The sequence below is a fragment of the Drosophila erecta genome, unplaced genomic scaffold, assembly GCF_003286155.1.
Source record: "Drosophila erecta strain 14021-0224.00,06,07 unplaced genomic scaffold, DereRS2 tig00000092-arrow-pilon, whole genome shotgun sequence".
In the NCBI taxonomy this organism is placed as follows: Eukaryota; Metazoa; Arthropoda; class Insecta; order Diptera; family Drosophilidae; genus Drosophila; species Drosophila erecta.
In genome coordinates, this window is record NW_020825207.1 from 1,392,216 (window position 1) to 1,411,612 (window position 19,397).

The 19,397-nt window shown below is 51.8% G+C and overlaps 1 protein-coding gene across 3 annotated transcripts; it reads left to right on the forward strand.

Moving 5' to 3' along the window:
- Nucleotides 1–492: 492 nt before the first annotated feature.
- On the forward strand, nucleotides 493–19,297 carry LOC6548410 (obscurin). 3 transcript variants are annotated; one of them, XM_001976485.3, is made up of 38 exons: nucleotides 493–990; nucleotides 1,832–1,953; nucleotides 2,020–2,151; nucleotides 2,215–2,385; nucleotides 2,447–2,612; nucleotides 3,788–3,880; nucleotides 4,027–6,052; nucleotides 6,601–6,912; nucleotides 6,968–7,124; nucleotides 7,188–7,273; nucleotides 7,334–7,469; nucleotides 7,526–7,710; nucleotides 7,772–8,332; nucleotides 8,437–9,297; nucleotides 9,352–9,457; nucleotides 9,513–9,694; nucleotides 9,857–9,931; nucleotides 10,596–10,762; nucleotides 10,828–10,942; nucleotides 10,998–11,237; nucleotides 11,292–11,660; nucleotides 11,724–11,980; nucleotides 12,038–12,249; nucleotides 12,303–12,442; nucleotides 12,502–12,694; nucleotides 12,761–13,753; nucleotides 13,812–14,113; nucleotides 14,175–14,356; nucleotides 14,424–14,593; nucleotides 14,652–14,792; nucleotides 14,854–15,039; nucleotides 15,103–15,340; nucleotides 15,514–16,095; nucleotides 16,171–16,871; nucleotides 16,932–17,064; nucleotides 17,132–18,783; nucleotides 18,851–18,956; nucleotides 19,016–19,297. In XM_001976485.3, exons 1-38 carry the CDS (start codon nucleotides 982–984, stop codon nucleotides 19,154–19,156), a joined length of 12,600 nt encoding a protein of 4,199 aa, XP_001976521.1. In that variant the 5' UTR covers nucleotides 493–981; the 3' UTR covers nucleotides 19,157–19,297. The 3 variants fall into 3 exon arrangements, with proteins under 3 accessions (XP_001976521.1, XP_026836118.1, XP_026836119.1); XM_026980317.1 differs by lacking the exon at nucleotides 9,857–9,931; XM_026980318.1 differs by lacking the exon at nucleotides 9,857–9,931 and having other exon boundaries at nucleotides 4,027–5,182.
- The last annotated feature ends 100 nt before the right edge of the window (nucleotides 19,298–19,397 follow it).

Sequence of the window (19,397 nt, forward strand, 5' to 3'; positions counted from 1 at the left end):
AAGTTAAGATGTCTCCAACAAGTAACAAAGCTCCCTAGTGGAAAGCTCTGGTCTAGCATTGGCATAAATATTCAGTGGGGAGGTGTAACTAACTACCAATGGCTGGTCTAATTGCTGACTAATCTCTACATTGTGGGCCAATTTTCCCGCTTTCAGGAGTGCCTACCCACTTGGGGCACCATTTATGATTTAATTTCAGGTGACAGGAGGAAGTGCACTGCAAATTAATTAAACAAGCCCATATTTCAGACCATAAACATAGCGAATAACGTATGGGGACGTATAAATAACTTCGGGCCCGCGTATATATTATAATACTTAATTAAATATGTATGCTGGCGCACTGAGGGTGCCGAAATCTATATGCACTCCTCTGACAGCCACAAACTTTTAGGCTGTCCGCTGTGTTCGGCATCTAAGCACATGGCTATGCACATGCAGATGCAGATTCGGATGCAGATACAAATGCAGATGCAGATGCAGATGGGCAGGAGATGGGGATGCGGATGGCGAGTCCGAGGTGCATGTGCATTATTTTTAAATTGTGAAACGATGTTCGAGGGGAGCTTTTGTTGTGATCAGCGAATATCGATCAGTCGTACAGTTGTCGGGATGCAGTTAAAATCATTGGCATCCGCACGCAGTAGCCAATATTTTTCACGCGACCGCAGTTTAAATTTAAACCTATTCCACTTTTGAATCGGACTGGCCCGCGGAAAAGCGGAAAATTCCTCGACTTTTCAGTTATGACAAACGAACTCGACTAGTGCTCGAAGTGTTCGAAGTGTTCGATACTGGGCTGATGCCCATAATGCCTCAAATCCAGTGCAAATAGTGAATTGGAAATAGAAAATTCGATATCGCCCCAGTAATAAGTTATGCAATACATTTTCGAATCCGTGCCAATGTGCGTGAGTTAATCAAGTGTGTGAAGTCGAGTTAACCGAGTGATTCGAAGTCCAAATAATCAAATCAGCCGGAATGGATGCCGTAAGTTATGCGTGTCCGGAAAATACACCATTAATCGGTCTATGAGCATGTGCCAAATTTACTTATTAATACTGCTGGCCAGCCAGATGTACATACTTTGTGTGAGGAACAGCTACAGTGGCCGTTCCGCTAGAGAATAGAACCTAGTTGATGGATTTTGCCTACTCGGAAATATGGATGTGCTATAGAGTCGTAACTGGTTAGGCGGAGCGAGTGGATAAAATGGAGTTTGAGTGCTTGAAGAAAGGCAATTAAATGTGCACCCCTTAATAAAATGATACTGGTGACCTTAAAACCGATAGACCGAAAGACTCTATAGTATCTTTTGCTCGGTACAAAGATATTTCGTGAATTTGAAACGTGAAAAGTGCTCCGAAGTGGGTGAGCGTCCATCTTGGCCGGCTCCACTGTGGTCTCGGATCATTGGCCCGAAGTGAAGAACCCAGTTCGAGGGAGAAAATCGGGGGATCAGCTGATTCGGCTGATTCGGCGGATTCGGCGGATTCGGCTGCACAAGCTTTGCACTCAGTAAAATTGGACATCGAAATAAATAGCCGAGCCCGCGTGTCTATGTCAACGCAAAATAGACTTTCAGCTAGCGGGCTAAATATTGCTCAGCCACTTTTGTTTGTGAAACAGCGAAGTCGAACGCGTTGAAAGATCAAATCGATATAGCTCCTATTTGACAGATTGCATATACACTTCCGCTCACTGAAAATAACGATCTACTCGGGTGCTCTTTTGGGCCAGAGAAGCGAAATGGGTGAAAGAAAAGTGTGTGACTGCGCAAAATGGCCTTAAAAAGAAAGTTCATGCATAAGATGTCGCTTTTAACCAGCAGGTGGCGGATATCGTGTTTGTGAGTCGGGACTACCAGGCGCAATCGCTGGCCTCGGACGAAATCAGCGTTTCTCGCGGGGATCTGGTCGAGCTGATAAGTTCGAAGGCTTCCGAGAAGTCAAGGTGAGTGGTACTATGGTGCGGAAGAAGCACGGAAAAGCATGGTACTAAAGAGGGTGAGTTTTCCAGATGCTTTGTGCGAATGTTCGACAGCGGGGACTCCCCCAAAGAAGGCTGGGTGCCCATCGAGATACTCGAGTTCAATCCCACCATGAGTAGTTCGAATGGCAAGGAGAGTGGCGATGCGGAGTTTAGGAAACTGTAAGGGCATCAACTCACCCCATCCAGTTGGACAGTAGATACTAGTTGTAATGGCCGTTATAGAACCATTCTCAGGGAGCTGGTGGAAACCGAGGAGGAGTTCTCCAGGGATCTGCTCCACGTGGTGGAAAAGTACATCAAGGGCATCGACAAGCCGGTGGTGCCGCGCTCCGTGCGGGACAACAAGGACATCATATTCTGTAACTTTCTGCAAATCGCCGAGTTTCACAACAAGTAAGGATCCGGCATGTAATCAGTGGGACTGGAGTAAAAGCAGTAACACTTGGCTTTCTAGCGTCCTGAAGGAGGGCCTGAAGTGCTACAGCAACCAGCCGAACATGGTGGCCAAAACCTTTCTGCGCCTGGAAAGGGACTTCGACAAGCATGTGGTCTACTGCCAGAACGAGCCCTTGGCCCAGGACTACCTGGGCTCGAGTCCCGATGCCAAGAAGTACTTCCAAGTGAGTATCCATGTACTCTGCAGAGTCAAATGCCCCCCGTGTGCTGCAGTTGTGGGCAGAAATCAAAAGCAATTGGGAATCGAATAAACTGCGAGGCTGGCAAGTGTGGATCGTCTTCAAATATTATGCGTGCGCTGTGTGCGAGAATCGGAATCGGTTTATTTTTAAAGGCAGACGCTTTCGAATCCAAAGCTTTTGCAGTTTTCAGTTGCTTCCGAGTAGTGTTCGCGGTCGTGTCGTGCTAATTATTCACATACGTAACCGTTTCGCCCTAGGTACTTGAAGTTAGCCACTAACTGGACCCATCTCCACCTCCATCTCCATCGATCTCCCCCTTTTCTGATTAACTAACTGCGGATAGCGAACCCCTTCGGTCAGTGAAAGCTGGGAGCTGGGATTGCCCATTCAGTTGAATCCACCTGACATGGCGTGACTCCGCGCCCGAATCAATCGAGTGGCTGGAGCAAAAGCATTTCCAAATCGATCCGTGAATACTTGTGACTTTTCGCACGTTATGCAACATTTCCGAAATTTTACTGTGCGAGAGTATATACATTTATTAAAAGATACGCCAATACGTATACATTTATAAATATATGCATGCGAGCAATTTTTCCTCAGCCCACATATTCCGACCTCAGATCTAAAAGTGTTCAAATATATACTGGCGAAAATATTGTAACATTGACTTTAATGAGTTCACTTCTACTCGCTCGTTTCGAAATCGGTACAGCAGTGAATATTCGTGGTTGGTGAATATGAATATGAACATGAACATGGCGCACAGCTCATTCACAGAGTGAATAAAGCGATCAAACGGATATTCGAATGCGTACATGGTGTACATACACACACGCGTATACTCTTCCAAACCACAGTACTACATGCATATAGAGTATAGACAATCATTCACCGACGCACGCACACAAAGCCGTTTTTGCAACAAGTGATAAATTTTTAAACATCGTTCCAAAAATAACCCCAAACGAGAGAGGGATCGAGAATGTATATGTGCGCCAGGCGGTGGGCGAGCGGATGCAGAAAACCACCAAGTCCGCGACCCACCGAAAGTGTTGTTATTTCATTCGAACTTTGGGGAGATGGGCGGCCAGTCCAGTGACCTTGCAGCATCCGTATCTGTAGCCCGTACTAAAGCACCCGTTCTCGCCTTGCAGGAACTTTCGAAACAGCTCGGAGACGACAAATCTCTGGCAGAACACCTCAAGCTCCCCATCCAGAGAATCAACGACTACCAGCTTCTGTTCAAGGTTTGCCGACATATCCGTATCCGTATCCGTACCCCTACACCCATTTAACCCGCTTAGTGTTAGTCCGCTTCGATCTTAGTTAAGCTCATCCGTGCCTCGCTTGCGCGCCAGTTGCTAAAGACCTTGATAATACTTTGTTTTCGCAGGACTTCATTAAGTACTCGCTAAGCTTGAAAGAGAACGTTAAAGACTTGGAGAGGGCCTTAGAGTTAATGCTTAGTGTGCCCAGTAGAGCGTACGACAATAGGTTTCTTTCCAGCATCGAGGGCTGTCGAGGTAACATCTACAAGTTGGGCCGCCTGCTCCTCCACGCCTGGTGCAACGTGGTCGACAAGGAGGGCAAGGCGCACGATCGCTACTGCTTCCTGTTCAAGTCGCGCATTCTGGTGACCAAGGTGCGCAAGATATCCGAGAACCGATCCGTGTTCATACTGCAGAACATCGTGAAGCTGCCTCTCTGCAACATCGAGCTCAAGGCCGACGACAAGCAGATCCACTTGAGTCTGAAGGCGCCGGAGGCCAACTCCTTGCTGCCCATTGACCTTAAGCCCCACGGCCCAGAGGCCCACTTGACCTGGTTCAACGAGATCTCTAGCCACATCAACCAGGACGTCACCTTGCAGGAGCACAACGCCGACGACCTGAAGGTCGACGCGTCCCAAATCGCATCAGAAAGCGAGCTAATCCTCCATCTTCCACAACGGGCCGAAGCCCACGATCCGAATCTCAGTGTCCGACCCTCTGACGTGGCTGAGAACTACTTCCTGAGCAAGGAGACCAAGGAGCGCCTTCAGCACGAGCAGCAGGAGCTGCTAAAGCTGGAGCAGGAGGCCATTGAGCTGTACAAGAAGCAGCAGTCTTCCAAGTCCGTCTCCACCAAGACCGAGTCTGTGGAGATCACTAGCTCCCAGATCAAAACTAGCTCGGAAGTCCGCAAAGAGGCTCCTGCCAAAGTGGTATCTCCTTCTCCTCCACCACAAGCTCCACTGAAGGAGATTACTCCTGCGAAGGTAGTGACTCCTCCACCACAGCCGCAAGTGGTTACTTCTCCAGTAAAGGAGGTTGCTCCGCCACCTCCACCTGCAGCTCCTTCGCAGCCGGAGCCTGCCAAGGCGCCCTCTCCTGTCAAGGAAGTCCGAAAAGAAGGGCCCTCGTTAGCTTCACATTCCAAGGAAGTGGAAGCTTTAGTCGCGACAGAGATCCGCGAATCGCTAACCGAGACCAGGTCAACTGTAGGCGCATCGGGCCATTCAAGTGAGACCCGAGAGCAGATCTTAGTCACAGAAGAGAGCTCCTCAGCCGGTAAGCAAGCCGAAGATCTCGAGCGAGAACCGTCACCATGTTCGATTCCAAAGATCCAAGTATACCGACCCGTAGAATGCGAAAACCCTGTGGTAACCAAGCACAAGCCCATCGAGCTGAAAGACATTGTTGGCTACAGCGAGTCCCTCCGAGACGGCGACACCGCTCCTCCGGGGGGATCGCAGGGCCGCCAGCAGGGGTACACCGCCAACATAACCGACCATGCTTCACTAACCATCTGGAATAACCGGCTGGCCAACATCGCCGGCGATCGCAGCGGGGCCAACCAGCACCTGCAGCAGTCTGGTCCCCCGCCGCCGCCCATTCCACCCCACTTCACGCGCATGCCCGGCTTCTTCCAACCGCTTCCACTAATCGCTTACGAGACCACCATCGAGATACTAATAGTCAAGGCACGCCCCCCCTCGCCGCCGCCTCCGCCGCCGCCCACCATCAAGCGCGTCCTAGTCCATACTGAGAGTCTAGAGCAGCGGACGCAGAACTTCTTCGAGGGCATCTATGATGCGGCCTCCTCGGACACATCGCTTCGCAATGCCAAGCAGAAGATCCGCAGCATCAAGAGCACGGTGCTCAAGTCGAAGGACTCCACCAACTATGCCCAAGACACTGTGCAGAAGGCCAAGGCCCGCGACTTCCTGCACATTTTCACCCCGCCCGTTAAGAAACGACCCATTTACGAGATCGTTGAGGAGCCCGTTAATATCTTTGAGCTTGAAGGCGACTATACCGAGTCTATTGCTGACGATTTCAGAGAGCCAAGTGCCGATTTCGAAGCCAGGGGCCAAAGCGTCGGTGGTATGGATGATTATTATTCTGGCTACTCGAGGGCTTCAACACGTCGCTATGAAAGTAAGTTGTCCGGAGTATTATGTATTGATCGGTTTTTGGAATCCATCGTCGGATGACCGTGTGTATGTGCGTTCTAAAGCCAGTTAAAGTCCATGTCTGGGATGTCGTAACTTACTCAGTAATCAACCGAAACCCGTAAGAGTGCTTGCAAGACAAGTCCTTCGTCCTTAGTCTTCAAGTTCAGCCTACACAGCGGTTTCATGTGACTTCATGTGACCCACGTCTATCATCTGCACCTAAATCCGTTGAGTTAATCGTAAATAACTTTGTTTTAAACTACTTGTGTTCTTCACACTTTACTCGTCATTGTTCACACACGTTGATTTCTTTACAAATAACACCTTATGTGTCTACCTGTTTCCTACATTGAATCCTGAGTCAATCCCATCCTTGCTAGTTCCTGTTTAGAATGAGAATTGGTTTCCAGGGAGGGGTTCCTGGAGTCTCTGGACTCTCGAGATTTCAGGAACGCCTCCGTCTAAAATTGAATGTTCAGTGCCTCTTTGCCAACATCTAATAAACTTTTCCGCCTCTGGCCATCCGTAAAGCCAAATCTCGGGACTACGACCGGGGAACCTCCTACGACAGCACCGTTGAGCGATCGCAGTATGGCATAAGCTCCAGGCGGGATCGGAGTTCCGTCGACAAGGTCGAAGCCCGTTCGTCCCTGTTGGCCACCGGACGCACAGAGAGCCGTGCCGCCAGTCGCGCCGAGAGCCGAGCCGAGAGCCGTGCCTCCTACTCAGTGGCAGAATCGCGTGCCGGAATCCGGTCATCGTCCCGTCTCCAAGAGGATCGGCCCCTGCGCTCGGTCGACAAGCCAGTGGTGGTGAAGATGTTGAAGAGCGTGCAAGTGGAACGTAAGTTTGTACGACATGCATGCCCAAGGATGAGGTTTTAAGCGATTATATTCAGCTGGAGAGACTGCCCACTTTGAGATCCAATTCAAGGATCAGCCTGGACTGGTTACTTGGCTGAAGGACAACAAGCCCCTGGAGGATCGCTTGGCCGACAGAATCACCCAAACTGCCGCTCCCATGAACTCCTACCGGCTGGACATCAAGAACTGCAGGTGTGTGATACCATCGCTATACTCAGCTTAAGTCATTTAAATGCCTTTTCGCGCCGTTTCCAGTGACACCGATGCGGGCACCTACACCATTCGGGCCCAGTCTGCATCCGAAACGACAACTGTGTCGGCACAACTGGCGGTTGGTCAAGGTAAGAGTATACATAGGGAGAGTTTGAAGTCGTAGGATGACTAGTTTATTTGCCGTGCAGCGCCTGGTCATGATGAAACCAAAACCAATACGGAGCCAGCCTTCCTGGTCAGCTTGAAGGATGCTGAGATGATCGAGAACACTCTCTTCCGTTTCATGATTAAGATCATTGGAGATCCCAAGCCGCGGGTGAAGTTGTAAGTTGAGGAACTTACTTTTAAATATAGGCTATATAGCAAATATTGCTCCACAGCTACAAGGATGCGAAGGAAATACTCGAGACTAATGACAGGATCCAAATTATTCGGGACAAGGACTATCTGGGTTTCTATGAGCTGGTGATTGCCGAGGTGCAGAAGACCGACGCAGGAACCTACTCCTGCAAGGCCACCAATAAGCACGGAGAAGCCAACTGCGAGGCTATTGCCACCACAGTGGGTGAGTCATATTTAAATAGACCGATCAATGCCTGGTAATTCCCAGTTTGTAACTCCAACAGAGGATAAAAATCCGTTTGGCGCATTAAGCGGGCAAATTCTGCCAGCTGGAGAGAAGCCGGTCTTCCAATGGAAGCGCAACGGCGAGGAGTTTGATCCCGAGGAGCGGTTCAAGGTGCTCTTCGGGGAGGACGAGGACTCCCTGGCCCTGGTCTTCCAGCACGTGAAGCCCGAGGACGCGGGCATCTACACCTGCGTGGCCCAGACCTCCACCGGCAACATCTCGTGCAGTGCCGAGCTCTCGGTTCAGGGTGCGATCCAGACCCTAAACCGGGAGCCCGAGAAGCCCACCCTGGTGATCGAGCACCGCGAGGCGAACGCAAGCATCGGCGGCTCGGCCATACTGGAGCTCCAGTGCAAGGGCTTCCCCAAGCCGGCGGTGCAGTGGAAGCACGACGGTGAGGTCATCCAGGTGGACGACAGGCACAAGTTCATGTACGAGGATGAGGAGAGCATGTCGCTGGTGATCAAGAACGTCGACACCGTCGACGCCGGAGTGTACACCATTGAGGCCATCAATGAACTGGGCCAGGACGAGTCGTCCATCAACTTGGTAGTAAAAGGTAATAACTTGAATATACCCAAGTCCGTTGGAATCGCTTTATTTGGGTTACTTATTTAGCTCATTTATATTATTGCCTCCTACTAATCCTAAATCCCCATTAAGCTCCTCCGAAAATCAAGAAAATCACGGACATCACCTGCTCGGCCGGTGAGACCATCAAGATGGAAATCGAAGTGGAGGGCTTCCCACAGCCCACCGTCCAGGTGACCAATAATGGCAAGGACGTGACCGCCGATAGCAACGTCAAGATCTCCTCGAGTTCCATCGGCAAGAGTCTGGAGAAGGTCGTTGTCGAGGTGAAGGAGATCAAGCTGTCCCAAGCGGGCAACTACTCCATCAAGGCCACTAACGATCTTAGCCAGACCTCGGAGTACTGGAGCTGCACGGTGAAGTCGAAGCCGGTGATTGTGAAGAGCTTCGAGAGCGAGTACATCCACGGGGAGAAGGAGAACGTCCAGATGACGGTGCGCATCGATGCCTATCCGGAGGCCAAGTTGACTTGGTACCACGACGAGACCGAGATCAAGATAACCGACGCGAAGTACACGGTTAGCAGCGACGGCAATGCCTACACCCTGAAGATTAGCGGAGCCACCCGTGTGGATGCAGGAAAGTACACCGTGAAGGCCACCAATGAGCACGGATCGGCCACCAGTTCCACCCAGCTGCTCATCAAGTGCGCTCCCGAATTCACTCATAAGCTGACGAACATTACTGTGGCCGAGGGCGACTCCAATGTGGAGCTCGTGGTGGGCGTGGATGCCTATCCCCGGCCGCATGCCAAGTGGTACATCGATGGCATCGAGATCGACGAGAAGCGGAACGACTTCCGTCACGTGGAGGAGGGCAATGACTTCAAGCTGATCATGAATAAGGTGGCCACCAACATGCAGGGCAACTACACCTGTAAGATCATGAATGACTACGGAAAACTGGAGGACAACTGCGTGGTGACCGTCAACTGTGAGTTGTAGGAACCCCATAGACCACATATGTCTAATCTCTCCTGTATTCCAGGCAAGCCCAAGGTGAAGCGCGGACTCAAGAACGTCGAGGTTCAGGAGGGCAAGTCCTTCACCCTGGAGGTGGAAGTATACAGCGAACCGGAGGCCAAAATTAAATGGTAAGCAACTGAGCAATCCTAATTCAAGCCCCAAGTAACCTGCTGCGTTACTCAGGTTTAAGGATGGTCATGAAATTTATGAAGATGCGCGAATCAAAATCTCCCGGGACACCCAGCGTATTGAGAACTACTACCTCACCTTGAATCTGGCCAGGACCGAAGATGCGGGCACCTACGAGATGAAGGCCACCAACTTTATTGGCGAGACCACCTCGACCTGCAAGGTGGCCGTCCTAAGTAAGTATCTATATGCCAAACATCAGGGGTTCCTTAGGAAAGTGGAAGAGAACAAGGGATGTACGCGAATAGACTCCAACCAACCATATGTATTCCTGACCCCCGAATACGTGTACGTCATTAAACCTAATCTCCTGTCTCCAATATGAAATTCTGATGCAGCTAGCGAGGCTTTGTCTCTGGAACAGACCGTGACAAAAACTTTGATTGCGACCACCGAAGAGCCTGAAGAAGGGGGTAAACCAAACCATTTCCAATGCATCTATAAGCACCACTAAACATTTTTGGGGAATGCCATGAATGAGAACGAATCGCAATAATTCTAAATATAAACGAATTAACCCTGAAGTCACAAATAACCAAGAAGATGTCGCCATACTTTCCCATGCACGCCCACTGTACATATCCAATCATTTCATGTCACATCTAACACAACCACCCAAGTCAAAGTGTACAGAGAATATAAATCAAACGACAGCCTCTAACCAAAGACACCAGAATAATTATTTTTCTATTCTATCAATTATGCATATATTATTCTAGTGTCTTTGCTTTAACAAAGTGTAAGAAGCGCGAGTATGCGAGCATCGTGAATGAAAATAGTTCTAAGTGGACTGGTATTAATAATCGCACGATAATTGGGGAACTAAAAACCGATCCTTAAGTTTCTCAATCTACTTTGAGCTTGTATCTCACATCTGTAATACACTACGATAAGATGGTTAGGTAGTCAATAGGTCCCTGGGGCCCTATCTGACCTGTAAGATACCGATTACCGAAGATGTTGTAAGTGCTGCACTGCCGAAACTAATCCTACGAATGATATCTGCACCCTGTACAGAATTCTAATAGCACACAGCTCTGGATGCACGCAGATATTGATACAAGTCTTGCCTTATAGCCGTTCCCGAAATCGTCCACGTGGATGTCTTCCAGCAGCACAGCTACGAGAGCGTGCCCCTCAAGTACGAGGTCATTGCCACGGGTATTCCCAAGCCGGAAGCGATCTGGTACCACGATGGAAAGCCCATCACGCCGGACAAGCACACCGCTATCACCGTCGACGGGGTTTGTTCTTATCCAATGTTTCACCTCTTGAGCTGCGATTTACTTCAAACACCGCAATCCCGCAGGACCACTACAAGCTGGAGGTGCAGTCCCTGGACCTGGTGGACGCGGGAGAGTACAAGGTGGTCGTGCAGAACAAGGTTGGCGAGAAGTCGCATCAGGGAGAACTTTCTCTGTCGGGTAAGTAAAACACGTTCCATGCTATACTTCAGTTGCAATCTAACACATTCTGCAGGCATCGCTGAATATCGCAAGCCCATTCTGACACAAGGTCCTGGACTGAAGGACATAAAGGTCAACAAGGGCGACAAGGTCCGCGAGGCAGTTGTGTTCACCGCCGACCCCGCACCCGAAATAGTCCTGCTCAAGGATGGTCAGCCCGTGGTGGAGACCAACAACGTGAAGCTGAAGGTGGAAAAGAAGGACGCTGAGAACGGATTGGTTCAGTACACCTGCACCCTGAACATCTTGGAAGGTAGGAGCTGAACTGAACTCTCGTAAGGAATATATAGAACTGACTAAATTGCAGCTGAGATCAAGGATTCCGGACGCTATGAACTGAAGGTGAAGAACAAGTACGGTGAGTTGGCCACCAGCGGATGGATCGATGTGCTGGCCAAGCCGGAGATCTCTGGCCTGAACGACACCAAGTGTCTGCCCGGCGACACCATCTGCTTCGAAGCCCTGGTCCAGGCCAATCCGAAGCCAAAGGTTTCCTGGACTCGTGGCAACGAGAACCTCTGCAACCATGAGAACTGCGAGGTCATCGCGGACGTGGATGCCGACAAGTACCGTCTGGTGTTCCAGTCTGTCTCACCCAGCGAGGACGGCAAGTACACCATCACAGCCACCAACAGCGAGGGCAGGGCCGCCGTGGACTTCAACTTGGCGGTGCTGGGTATGGACTCATCCTTGGAGTGCAATCTTCAAGCCCCTTGATTCATAAACTATTTCTTCGCAGTGGAGAAACCCACTTTCATAGTGCAGCCCGAGAGCCAGAGCATCCACGACTATAGACCCGTTTCCACGAAGGTTCTGGTGCACGGCGTTCCACTGCCCACGATTGAGTGGTTCAAGGACGACAAGCCCATCAACTATGAAGCCATCAACAAGCCCGGCAAGGATAAGCTGTACGCCAAGGAGGACATCAAGAAGGCCTCCGACCAAATCGAAAGTGTGTTGGACATCAAATCCTTCAGGGAAAGCGATGTGGGAGCGGTAAGTGCTCACTCGATTGGTGACCTAATGAGCTAGCTAATGGATTGATTCCACCAGTACACCTGTGTGGCCACCAATGAAATCGGCGTGACCAAGGCGCCCTTCAAGTTGGCTCTGCTGGCCCTCGCACCCAGCTTTGTGAAGAAGCTGGACAATGCTCTGGACGTGCTGCAGGGTGAACCTCTTGTCCTGGAGTGCTGCGTGGACGGAAGCCCTCTGCCCACTGTCCAGTGGCTCAAGGACGGCGATGAAGTCAAGCCCAGCGAAAGGTAGTTATTCATTTCCTATTCACTTTCGGAATCCTGCTAAACCGCCAATTTAGTATTAAGATTTCTACCAATCCGGATGGCCTGGTGAGGCTGGAGATCAACAGCTGCCAGCCCAACGATTCGGGAGCATACAAGCTGATTATATCCAATCCTCATGGCGAGAAGGTGGCTCTGTGTGCGGTGGCCGTTAAACGTAAGATCCGAAAGATATTTACTTGAAAAAGGACATACAATCACTTTTGACAACTTTAGCGGAGGAGATGCAGCCCAAGTTCCTCAAGCCCATCACCAGCCAAACGGTTGTCGTCGGCGAGCCGCTGAAGCTGGAAGCCCAGGTCACTGGATTCCCAGCACCGGAGGTCAAGTGGTACAAGGATGGCATGCTGCTGCGCCCAAGTCCGGAGATCAACTTTATCAACAGTCCCAATGGCCAAATTGGCTTGATGTGAGTACTATATGAACTTCAATATGAACTGAGAATGGTACTCATCCTCTGACATTCCCAACTCAGCATCGATGCTGCACAGCCATTGGACGCCGGAGTCTACAAGTGCCTGATTGCCAACAAGGGCGGCGAGCTCGAGGGCGTGTCCAAGGTGGAGATTGTGCCCAAGGAGTCGAAGCCCGTGTTTGTGGCCGAGCTGCAGGATGCCTCCAGCATTGAGGGCTTCCCCGTGAAGATGGACATCAAAGTGGTTGGAAACCCGAAGCCGAAACTTCAGTGGTTCCACAACGGCCACGAAATCAAGCCCGATCCCACCCACATTGCCATTGTGGAGAATCCGGACAATAGTACCAGCCTAATCATCGAAAAGACGGTGCCCGGTGACTCTGGCCTGTACGAGGTGATTGCTCAGAACCCTGAGGGATCGACCGCCTCCAAGGCGAAGCTTTACGTGGCTCCCAAGGCCGATGAAACGGCTACGGAGGAGGCGCCCCAGTTTGTGTCCGCTCTGCGGGATGTGAACGCCGATGAGGGTCAGGAGCTGGTGCTCTCCGCTCCGTTTATATCGAACCCCATGCCCGAGGTGATCTGGTCAAAGGATGGCGTGACCCTGACTCCCAACGAGCGCCTGCTGATGACCTGCGACGGCAAGCACATTGGACTGACCATCAAGCCAGCCGAAGCCGCTGACTCAGGAAACTACACCTGCCTGCTGGCCAATCCGCTGGGCGAGGACTCCTCCGCCTGCAACGCCAATGTTAGGAAGGTCTACAAGCCGCCGGTCTTCACTCAGAAGATATCCGACCAGCAGCAGGTGTTCGGCAACAACGCCAAGATCCCCGTGACTGTCTCCGGAGTCCCCTATCCGGATCTGGAGTGGTACTTCCAGGACAAGCCCATCCCCAAGTCGGAGAAGTACAGCCTCAAGAACGACGGCGACCACCACATGCTCATCGTGAACAACTGTGAGAAGGGCGACCAGGGTGTGTACAAGTGCATTGCCAGCAACAGGGAAGGCAAGGACATCACCCAAGGACGCCTCGACATCGTCAATGAGATGTAAGTAAATCTTGTGCCTGTGAAGTATCCCTGGAAACTATCCCTCCCTACTTTGCAGTAAAAAGCACTCCCGATCGGAGCCACCAGTGTTCCTGAAGAAAATCGGCGACTGCGACATCTACGAGGGAATGGTGGCCAAGTTCACGGCATGCGCCACCGGATACCCGGAGCCGGAGGTCGAGTGGTTCAAGAACGACCAGAAGCTCTTCCCCTCGGACCGCTTCTTGATCGATGTCGAGCCCAACGGGCTCCTCAGGCTGACCATCAAGAATGTGACCGAGTACGATGTGGGCCGCTACTCCTGCCGCATTTTCAACCCGTACGGCGACGATATCTGCCATGCTGAGCTGTTCTACGACTGTGGGTTATCAGATTATCAGAAATCCTCCGTGAGCCATGACTAACCAGCCTCCCTTTGCAGCTCTGGACAGCCAGCAGAAGCCCTTGGAGGACCAGTACACCGATTTCAAGAAGTACAAGAAGTCTGGTGCTCCGCCGCCGTTGTCGGAGGGTCCTATTATTTCGCGCATGACCGATCGCGGACTGCTCCTGTCGTGGAATCCTTCGGTGCCTCTGACGCCGCGCTATCCCATCACCTACCAGGTTAGTTACTGATATACTGGCATCTAAGCCACACCAACAAGACTCATATTTTATGCACAAACTCCAGATCGAAATGATGGATCTGCCGGAGGGCGATTGGCGTACTCTGAGAACGGGAGTTCGCAGCTGTGCCTGTGATATCCGTAACCTGGAACCATTCCGGGACTATCGGTTCAGGGTGCGAGTGGAGAACAAGTTCGGTGTGAGCGATCCCAGTCCATATACCCAGACCTACAGGTGCGGGAGCAGAAAGTTATTCCCACAGACTTCGCATACTAAATGTCCCTCCTTGCAGGCAAAAACTGGTGCCTGATCCACCAAAGACGTACACCTACCTGCCGCCAGGCACTGACTTCAGGCCAGAAACCTCGCCCTACTTCCCCAAGGACTTCGACATCGAGAGGCCTCCACATGACGGCCTGGCCCAGGCTCCCCAGTGAGTATTGGTGTATATCTATGTTTCGTGATAGCTATACCCATAGCTTTCTGCCGTTTAGATTCCTGCTGCGCGAACAAGACATCAGCTACGGCGTCAAGGATCACAATACCGAGCTGATGTGGTTCGTCTACGGCTACCCCAAGCCAAAGATGACCTACTACTTCGACGACATGCTCATCGAATCGGGTGGCAGATTCGACCAGAGCTACACTCGCAACGGACAGGCCACGCTCTTCATTAACAAGTGGGTTCCAAGGAGATACTTTTAAGTGCAGCCTAGTAACATACTGATCCCATAATCCCCCAGAATGCTGGATCGCGATGTGGGCTGGTACGAAGCTGTGGCCACAAACGAACACGGAGAGGCTAGGCAACGCGTTCGCCTGGAGATTGCCGAGCACCCCAGGTTCCTCAAGCGCCCAGATGAGACCTTTATTATGGCCCGCAAGAATGGCAGGATCGAGGCCAAGTTGGTGGGCATTCCGCTGCCAGAGGTGCACTGGTTCAAGGACTGGAAGCCGATTGCCGACTCTTCCCGCATCAAGGTAATGCAAAGAGAACGCTATGGGTAGTGGAAATCTGAAGGAGCAAATTCAAAGAGCAGACAGACAGACGGACTTGGTTTGATGGACTCGGCTAGTGTTGCTGATTCAGAATATATATGGATGTACTTCGACTGTAATCAAACTCCCATATTTAACTTGACATGTTGTTACAGATAAGCTCCTATGACCCCGATATCTACGTGCTGTCGATCCACGACTCGATCATCAAGGACGGCGGCTTGTACTCCATCAGCGCCAGGAACATTGCCGGATCCATTAGCACTTCGGTGACAGTGCACATCGAGGAGAACGAGGATCAGTATATCTACAAGACCTACGGCAGGCATCCTTACGTGCGCTCCAAGCAGCTGCGCTACCAGGACAAATACGACATTGGAGATGAACTGGGCCGTGGAACCCAGGGCATCACGTACCACGCTGTGGAGCGATCCTCCGGCGACAACTACGCGGCCAAGATCATGTACGGCAGACCCGAGCTGCGGCCATTCATGCTGAACGAGCTGGAGATGATGAACACGTTCAACCACAAGAACCTGATCCGTCCATACGATGCCTACGACACCGATCGCAGTGTGACCCTGATCATGGAACTGGCTGCCGGCGGGGAGCTGGTCAGGGACAACCTCCTCCGTCGCGACTATTACACGGAGCGGGACATCGCCCACTACATCAGGCAGACCCTGTGGGGCCTGGAGCACATGCACGAATTGGGAGTGGGCCACATGGGTCTAACGGTAGGAGATTCCGCTTAGGGAACTAGTCTAGTGCCATTGGTTCAACTAACACGTTCTTTTCTTGCAATATTGCAGATCAAGGATCTGCTGATCTCCGTGGTCGGCGGTGATTTCATCAAGGTGTCCGACTTCGGACTGTCGAGGAAGATCAACAGGCACAATCTGTCGACGCTGGACTACGGAATGCCAGAGTTTGTTTCGCCCGAGGTTGTAAACAAGGAGGGAGTCAATTTCTCCCACGACATGTGGACTGTTGGTCTGATCACTTACGTGCTCCTTGGAGGTCACAATCCATTCCTGGGCATCGACGACAGGGAAACTCTGACCAAGATTCGCGAGGGTCGCTGGGACTTCAAGGACGAGATTTGGAGCCACATTTCGGACGATGGCCGCGACTTCATCAGCCGCCTGCTGCTTTACAGTCCCGAGGAACGCATGGATGTGAAGACCGCACTGAAGCACCCCTGGTTCTTCATGCTCGACCGCCCAGTTTACGACCACGACTACCAGATCGGAACCGACCGGCTGCGCAACTACTACGACCACTTCAGGGACTGGTATGCCAACGCCTCCTGCAAGAACTACTTCCGCCGACGTCGCCTCAGCGGCTGCTTCCAGCATCCGTCCAAGATGGTCTATCCCCCGGGTCATGTGTACACGCCGGAGAACACACCGGAGCCCCTGCCGGAGCCAAGGATCCGGGCCAAGCGCGAGGAAGTGGTCTCCAAGTACTTGCATCCCGACTACGAACTGGGCCTCATTCAATCGGAGAGTCAGTAAGTATAGCTGTGAAATAAAGATGCATCATCTCGAAACTGCTCTCTGCTTCCTTCTAGCTACCAATACGGACCGGATACCTATCTGCTGCAACTGCGAGATGTCAACTTCCCGGTGAGATTGCGAGAGTATATGAAGGTGGCCCATCGCCGATCGCCGTCCTTTGCTTTGAACGATTCAGTGGATTGGTCGGTGAGTATTCCCGGAGTGGGAATAGATCCATGTGTGAATCTGTCTAATTGGTGCGGTATCCGAGCAGCTGCCCGTGATACGCGAAAGACGCCGTTTCACCGACATCATGGACGAGGAGATCGACGACGAACGCACCCGCAGTCGCATCAGCATGTACGCGGCCAACGAATCGTACTCCATCAGACGATTGCGCACGGAGTTGGGACCCCGGCTGGATGAGTACACCGAGGCGGACGCCATGATCGAGACCCAGCGGGAGGGCTATCCGCCCTTCTTCCGGGAGAAGCCGCAAACCATCGCCATAACCGAGAACCAGCCCAGCCACATCCACTGCTTTGCCGTGGGAGATCCCAAGCCGTGTGTGCAGTGGTTCAAGAACGACATGGTGCTGACCGAGAGCAAGAGGATCAAAATCTCGGTGGACGAGGACGGCCGCTCCATCCTGCGCTTCGAGCCGGCCCTTCACTTCGACGTGGGAGTCTACAAGGTGGTGGCCAGGAACAAGGTGGGTCAAACCGTGGCCCGTTGCCGCATTGTGGTGGCCACTTTGCCCGATGCTCCCGACTCGCCCGAAATTTCTGCCAACAGCGGCACCGAGATCCTGCTCCGCTGGAAGCAGCCACGCGACGACGGCCACTCCACAGTCCTCTGCTACAGTCTGCAGTACAAGTTGAGCAACTGCGATGCCTGGACCACGGTGGCGGACAACATTGATCACGAGTTCTATCTGCTGCACGACCTGCAGCCCAATACCAACTACCAGTTCCGGTTGGCCTCCAAGAACCGCATCGGCTGGAGCGAGATGGGCATCCCGGTGAGCGCCTCGACGGTGGGCGGAGATGCACCGAAAATCCACATCACCAAGGCCATGAAGCATTTACAGCAGCTCACCGAGAACGGGCATCAAGTGGTTCCCGAGGAGGAGCGCGTCCACACCGACTACCACTGTGAGCGGGAACCTCCTAACTGGGTTACCGACTCCTCCGTCAGCGACAAGTACAGCTTCATTTCGGAGATCGCCCGCGGCGAGTTCAGCACCATAGTGAAGGGCATCCAGAAGTCCACCGACACCGTGGTGGTAGCCAAGATCCTGGAGGTGACCGACGAGAATGAGGACAATGTGGTGGCTGAGTTCGACAACTTCAAAACGCTCCGCCACGAACGGATCCCGGCTCTATTCAGTGCCTACAAGCCGCTGAATGTGCCCATTGCCATCTTTGTGATGGAGAAGCTGCAGGGCGCCGACGTATTGACCTACTTCAGCAGCCGTCACGAGTACTCCGAGCAGATGGTGGCCACTGTTGTGACCCAGCTGCTGGATGCCCTCCAGTATTTGCACTGGCGCGGCTACTGCCACCTGAACATCCAGCCGGACAACGTGGTCATGGCCTCCGTGCGCTCCATTCAGGTGAAACTGGTCGACTTTGGATCAGCCAAGAAGGTCAACAAGCTGGGCATGAAGGTCACGCCCTGCGGCTCCCTGGACTTCCAGCCACCCGAGATGATCAACGACGAGCCCATATTCCCGCAGAGCGACATCTGGTCGCTGGGAGCGCTGACTTACTTGCTCCTGTCCGGATGCAGTCCATTCCGCGGAGCCGACGAGTACGAGACCAAGCAAAACATCTCCTTCGTGCGCTACAGGTTCGAGAATCTTTTCAAGGAGGTCACGCCCGAGGCCACGCGCTTCATCATGCTCCTCTTCAAGCGCCATCCCACGTGAGTACACTTGACTATCATCTGCATATGGAAATGGTCATTCTTTTGAACTCTTTTGAAAATTCAGAAAGCGGCCATACACCGAGGATTGCTTGGAGCACAGGTGGCTCATGTCGTCGGACTACATGGTCAGGAAGCGCGAGCGTGCCATCTTTCTGGGCAGCCGCCTCAAGGTAATGAATGAAAGTAATCCATGTTTGGCGTACTATCTCCAATACTATCCCCATTCCAGACGTTCTGCGACGAGTACCACGACCTGAAGAACGCCTCGGCTACGTCGTCCAAGGTCCTGAACACGGTCGCCGGCGGACCCACCCCTACTCAACTACTTCGATCGAATAGCATCCAGGAGGAACTGCTCACAACATTTTAGTCAATTAGCTGCGAAGTAGTGTTAAGAGAGATGTTGTTTTGATTTCTTGTATATATGGAATATATATAAGTGTACAACATGCAAATTCTATATATATAAATATATTATCTGGTTAATTAAAGCGAAACTATTCAAATTCAAGCGCTCCATGGAATCAATCAAATGTAAATGGCCTTCGGCGGCTAAACATAGCATATCGTATTCCGTTATTTATAAAATTAACTTTTCAGGTGTCTGCTTC

What these genes read in the sequence shown, in the direction of transcription:
- LOC6548410 (XM_001976485.3), top strand. An exon ending in GGGAAAGCGATGTGGGAGCG is followed by an intron (nt 11,981 to 12,037) that starts GTAAGTGCTCAC and finishes TGATTCCACCAG; the next exon opens with TACACCTGTGTGGCCACCAA. An exon ending in CTCATTCAATCGGAGAGTCA is followed by an intron (nt 16,872 to 16,931) that starts GTAAGTATAGCT and finishes GCTTCCTTCTAG; the next exon opens with CTACCAATACGGACCGGATA.